At 33.8% G+C, this 6,536-nt stretch overlaps 1 protein-coding gene across 1 annotated transcript; it reads left to right on the top strand.

Annotated features, from left to right (window-relative positions):
- Window positions 1-3,480: 3,480 nt before the first annotated feature.
- Window positions 3,481-6,326, top strand: LOC103453312 (probable trehalose-phosphate phosphatase D). Its single transcript, XM_008392850.4, has 12 exons — window positions 3,481-3,678; window positions 3,792-4,092; window positions 4,180-4,320; window positions 4,468-4,539; window positions 4,668-4,760; window positions 4,874-4,930; window positions 5,026-5,127; window positions 5,246-5,323; window positions 5,467-5,536; window positions 5,731-5,801; window positions 5,908-6,000; window positions 6,105-6,326. The coding sequence occupies exons 2-12, from the start codon at window positions 3,802-3,804 to the stop codon at window positions 6,165-6,167; spliced, it is 1,131 nt and encodes a 376-aa protein (XP_008391072.2). The 5' UTR covers window positions 3,481-3,678; window positions 3,792-3,801; the 3' UTR covers window positions 6,168-6,326.
- Window positions 6,327-6,536: the final 210 nt, after the last annotated feature.

Below are 6,536 nucleotides of genomic sequence, written 5' to 3' on the forward strand. Positions count from 1 at the left end.
GTAAACAATATGCATTTAGCACTGTTCTTTATTCTTCTCATGTTAATGAAATAAATACATTTTCTTTACATAACTATATTCCACGTGAATCGTTATTTTCTCAGAATGAAATCATCACAAATTTCAGTTCTTTGATACACCTCAAAGAGCATTTTGTTGAGAAGGAAGTCAGGTGCCTCTCTTCAAACAAAGACGAACCACACCCCCCCCCCCTCCCCCAAAAAAAAAATGCAAAGCAAAACGAGTCAGACAATGTGCCATTGAATTAGATAGCTTGATGGCGAAAAAACCTCCAGTGACCTGTTTGATCAGTAGCTCCTTCGAGTCCTCAATTGCCCTCAGTAATCATATCCCTATTAAAGAAGTATTAGAAGCCTGTTGGAGAATTATTGGTTTATAGGAAAACAAATTTGATGGGCATAAAAATTATTATATTTATTTTAAAGTTTTTCTTTTGAGAAAAAGTAAATGACATTTTTGTAAATTACGTTGTTTTTTTTTCATAGAATTAGGTATCTTCCTTAGATCACCTTTAAAAGTTAGAAACTTTAGAAACATGAGTCACATCATAATCTGACTTTGCATATATATCACTGCATTCACTACAAGAAATCGAATTAATATAGGCAAAAATATATGCCTCTAAAAACCACCAATAGCGACAAATATATAGAAAAATCACCCCTACTAACAAGGAGTGGCGGACATCTTCTTATGTTGCAGCAGCACATGAGTCTATATAAAAACAAAAAAGAAAACGTAATAAACAACAACGCCAAATTACAAAGTAGAAATAGAAAATGGAACCAAGCTTCGATCAAACCAAATAAAAAGAGTTTTACCTTCTCTGTGACAAACCTTTCTTTTGGTCCTCTCGGAGTAGCAAAGGAGAAATAGAAAATGGAAAACTGATGAGTTGTGCAGCAATTGAAGAAGGGAGAAGAGAAAAGTGAGGGAAGTGGATTTGTATTTGAATTAGGGTTTAGATAATTGTTGTTTTTTTTCCCTAGTAAATAATAATATCCTTTATTTTTATGATTTGTGAACATTAACTTGTAATTATACATATCCGCCTTAAATAGAAAAAAAAGTTTAAATAAATAAGTACAAACATCCGCCCCTAATGGGAAAAGTAATTAGATTTAAATAATTATTAGTTGAATTAGGGGTTAATTTATTAGCCTCTAATAGCTAAATAAAGTAAAGGCAGTTTTTTTTCCGCCCTAAAATTAATAGAGACGAATTATTGCTTGTTCCTATTAAATTAATAGAGACAATTGCATGTTTTCGCCCCTAATGACACTATAGAGGCAAATTTTTATCTTCCTTAGATCACTTTTAAAAGTTAGAAACTTTAGAAACATGAGTCACATCATAATCTGACTTTGCACATATATCACTGCATTGCACAAGTTATATAATTAGGAGACGAGAATACATGACGTATATATGTTTTTACCTAGCAATAAGAAGCACCATTATTTCTGAATGTGCACTTGGATTAATTCTAGTTCACAATTGAATGTAAAACATGGAGAGTACGTATTGAACTTGAAGGTGATCCTTCGCCATTTTCTGATATTTTTTTTTTGTCAACCTTTGCCATTTTCTGATAAGTGCTCCAAGATAGTGCTATAACAAAGTCTTTTTCTTGCATCGATCGCGAAAAAGTTTTACTTGGGGCCACATAGTGGATCCCTTCTACTCAAAATTCTGCATAATAATGTGTATTATATGGATGCAATAATGTATGTATATGTGTATATACGGGTATATGATGTGACTCATCAGAGCATTGCTTGGTAACAATTCTCTCTCCTATATGTGCTAAACTGCTAATACATTCACAATTACACGTACTTCATTTGGCACTTTTTCTTTTATGGATATATAGCAGTGTTCGGATGTGGAAGCTGAATTTATTTGGAGTTATGCTTCTGATAGGAAATTTTCTAATTAAACAATTATTTGAGTAAAATGGAATTTTAACCTTTATAAAAACTGCACACACATTTCTCAATAAGTTGTAGAAATTCAATGGTGTATAAAATTGTATGGTGAAGGATTGAAATTGGCAAATCTTAGATTTATGTTTTAAGGATTGTTTGTTTGATGAAATCGAGACTTATAGTTTTAGTTCATTCGTTCCCTGAATTAGGAAAAGCTTGTACTCGAATTAAAAAGCTAATCATTTCTCCTTGATTTTAAACTGGCCTTATAATTGTTAGTTCTTGTGGGAAAATTTGGAACTATCATTTTTAATTATTAGTAAGGAGAAGGGGAAGAATTCGAAACTATTATGATAATTTTTTTTTGGTGGAGGGGGGGGGGAGGTTTCAGATCCGAGACGCACCAAACACCTTATCCACTAAGATATTGGATCACATACTTGAAACTTTGTTGATTTCTGAAATTAACAACCAATTACAATTAAAGTTATCATTCTTGTTATCGTATTCAGAGAATTCGATGGGCAACTGCTAAAGAGGATTTATTTGTTAAGCTTAATTTTATAGTTCGATTATTCAAATTAAGGGGGGAACAACGATATTTTTACTTGTGATCGCTAATGAAAATCTTATTTACAAAGGTTCTTGATCCGCTGAGGATCTTTATGGAAGATTGCATTATGACTAAGGATAGTCATTAGGACATGCATGTTACAAAAATATTTAAATTGAAGGTGCTCCTAAATCTTTGACACTCAAACGTAATAAGAGTTTCCTCACATGACTTCATTTATTTTTTCTTTTTAATCATTTTGGAGGAAAATGGGTCCAATTTGATACCTCTTTTAATTTTGAGGAAGAAAATTACCACCACATCAAATCAGTAAAAAAATGATGCATGCATGTTCTTTTATTTTTTATTTTATTTTTAATATGAAGCAACAATGTTAGGGCGACATATTGAATAAGTACTCGACTACAACAACTAGATATTTCTAGTCGTTTTATTTAGTATCCTAGAAAATTTAAAAGAACAGTGTCTTATGCACACTCTCTTATTTTTCTTTTTAGAAGGGACCAACTAGTGGTTCCGCCACGACATATCACATTTTTGGAGGCTGAAAAGGCTCATAAAGACATTTCAGCATTCTCTTGGCATTCATGCTATTTTTTTAGTTATTTATACTTTTATTTGGTTTTGTCTCAATTCACTTGTTTTTTTTTTCAATTCAAATGTCAATAATGAATAAAAGTATGCACACGAAGAAAAAAGTGTCCGAAAATTATTTCCCGATTACATGTCGATTTGGTAGTTAACAGTATGACTTTTCTTTTTTCTTTAGGTTTCAACTATTGACAAGGTTTGAAGGGTGTTATTATTGAGTGCATTGGGGCCACACAGTGGTCCCTCCCCCAATTCTATTACAATATAGAGGCCGAAAAATACAGGCAAGAACAAGAGTTGTAATTTCGTCGCTTTGTGCTGTGGAATCACAGTTATAAATTGACAAGCGACCCCGTTTGAAAATACTTGTGAGCGATCGAGCGAGCAGCCTAGTCGACTGCGCGTGTGTTGCGATTCTCAACTTCTTTCTCTTTCCCCTCAGGTTTTTTTGTTTCTATTAAACCCCACCATCCCTCCCTCCCTCCCCTCCTGTTTCATCATCCCCCAAACAACCCACAAACCTCCTCTGTTTTTCTCTTCCTCAAATTCTTTGAAATCTTCGAGGTAGAATCACAATCCTTCAAATGGGTTTTCTCGTTTCGTTCCATTGAATCAAAATTTTCACGCTTTGGTATGTTTAGAGTGTGAAAGTTTGTAGTTTTTTCTTGTGTGTGCAGGCAAGTAAAAATGACCAACCAAAATGTGCTAGTTTCTGATGCCAAAGGCATGGCTATTACAGTCACGGTTGCTGCAAAAAAGGCTATGTTTTCACAGTCGGTTCCGAAACCGATGACTGAGGGAGGAGGAGGAGGTTGCTTCACCATTCCCATGAACATCAAGGTTTTGAAAGTTGACACAGAAGGCGGAGCAGCCAGAGTCAATGCTTGGGTTGACTCCTTGAGAGCATCTTCTCCAACTCGTGTCAAATCAGCCACTCCTCAGTCTCTTTCTGAAACCGTGGATTATAACTCTTGGACTGTAAGCATTGCTCTAAAAAAATAACTTAATAATTATGGTTGTTTTAAAATTGAATTTAAACTAATTAGTTTTTGGTTAAATATATAGATTCATCATCCATCAGCCATGAGCATGTTCGAGCAGATAACCAATGCTTCAAAGGGCAAGCAGATTGTAATGTTTCTTGACTATGATGGCACCCTCTCCCCCATTGTAGAAGACCCAGATAGTGCTTTCATGTCCAATGAGGTTTATTCTTTCTCCCGTCTGATTCTGCTCAACTTTCTTCAGAAAATATATTTTTATGTCATACACGTATCTATATATGTACACTATACGTATAGTATACGTATATGCCTTTCGTAGGTTTTGAATTACTATGGTAATTTTGGTCAGATGAGAAAAGCAGTGAGGGACGCTGCTAGATACTTTCCCACAGCAATAGTTAGCGGGAGGTGCAGAGACAAGGTACAGTTTTCCTTTCTGTATAAAGAAATATATATAAATATTGGTTTCTTTTTGTTTTTTTTTTTTTTTTTTCATGATTAGTGGAACTATATTTATATTGGTAATTGTGTTTTTGGATAATTTTGCAGGTTTATAGCTTTGTACAATTAGGAGAGCTTTATTATGCAGGCAGCCATGGGATGGACATCAGGGGACCATCCAAAAGTAGCAAATATAAGAATGTGAGCTTTAGTGTGATACCACAATAAAAGTTCTCTATCTTCGTTTTTTGTTTTACTATTGTATCAGTTTTTGTTATGATTTTACTTAATTTGTTAATTGGTGAATTATTTAGGATAATCAAGCGGTTCTCTTCCAACCAGCCAGTGAGTTTGTACCAATGATTGATGAGGTTTGTTCACTGATACCAATTTTAAGAAAAGAAAAAGGAGAATACAAAAAAGTTTGTTTGGAAGACTAATTAATTTTTTGTAATTCTTTTAACAGGTGTACAAAACTTTATTGGAGAAAACTAGATCCATCTCAGGATCTAGGGTAGAAAATAATAAATTTTGCTTATCTGTACACTTCCGTTGTGTTGATGAGAAGGTAAGCAAATAAATCCCACTATTATTTTCATTTATTTTTCTTAATTTTAACCTGTTTTAGTCATGTAATCTGATGAAGCGCACATTTATTTCTGTTCATTGTTTTTTTAATTTGCCAGAGTTGGGCAGCTTTAGCAGAGCAAGTTAGACTTGTACTCAATGAGTACCCAAAGCTCAGATTGACTCAAGGGAGGAAGGTAACTACTGGTCACCCATTTCTACCTTTATTTGGATCAATCATCTTGACCAAACATATTTCAGTGAATTTTTTGCATGGCCGCGGTTATTTTTTGTACACAAGCAACTGCATGCCTAACAGTGGTCTATTGGTTTTAAACAGGTATTAGAGATCAGGCCAACAATCAAATGGGACAAAGGCAAAGCTCTTGAATTCTTGCTAGAGTCATTAGGTGAGTCTTAGAGTCAAAATTTTCTTGTAAGACTATGCTTTGTATTAGCTGAATGATGAAGATCCTATGATACGATTGACATGAATTAATGTTCACAAACACCGATGAACGTGTGAACGAGATTATTCCCGATTAACAAAATCTCATATTAATGAAATAATTATTCTGAGGATATTGAATTATTGTCTCTGTAGGATATGCGAACTCAAATGAAGTATTTCCAGTCTATATTGGAGATGATCGAACAGACGAGGATGCCTTCAAGGTATGAAATGCCATCCCTACCCTACGTACATTTCTTTAATTTGATAAAGTAACAATATTTTCGTAGAAGTCTTTTTGACATATTTTTCACTTCCAAAAATGTCCAGGTGCTACGAGATAGAGGACAAGGATTTGGTATTCTAGTTTCTAAAGTTCCAAAAGAAACAAATGCTTCTTATACTTTACAAGAACCAGCGGAGGTAAGAACAATATTATTGAATGGAATTTATGCTATATATATTATCTAAATATTTTTATTTTGGTTTTTAACATAATGTTTCATATTATTACATTACTTTTACAGGTTAAGGACTTTTTGCGGCGTTTGGTGAAATGGAAGAGATTGTCGAACCAACAAAGGAACTAGGTCGATCGACTGGTAGAGGACGGGGAGCGCGCTCAATTGATTAAAACCCACCCTAAAATTTTGTCAAGGGTGGATTGAATTATGTAGTTTAATTTATTGTTAAGTAATTATTAATTATTGAACTGAATCCCATAATTAATTTGGAAATTGTGTATATAATGGTCTCTCTCAAGATCTCTCATTGTCTTGCGGTCTATTTGTTTTATCAACCACATCTGTCTGCATGGTCATTGTTTAATTAATCATGATGGAAACCTAGCTATATATATGAATAAACTCTTCGAGTTGTATTTTTCAAACTAAAACGACATTCACTTGACAGTACATGACCATGTACATTCCATAATTAATGTAACATTCACATTCTCA

The sequence above is a fragment of the Malus domestica genome, chromosome 08 (assembly GCF_042453785.1).
Source record: "Malus domestica chromosome 08, GDT2T_hap1".
Taxonomy (NCBI): domain Eukaryota; kingdom Viridiplantae; phylum Streptophyta; class Magnoliopsida; order Rosales; family Rosaceae; genus Malus; species Malus domestica.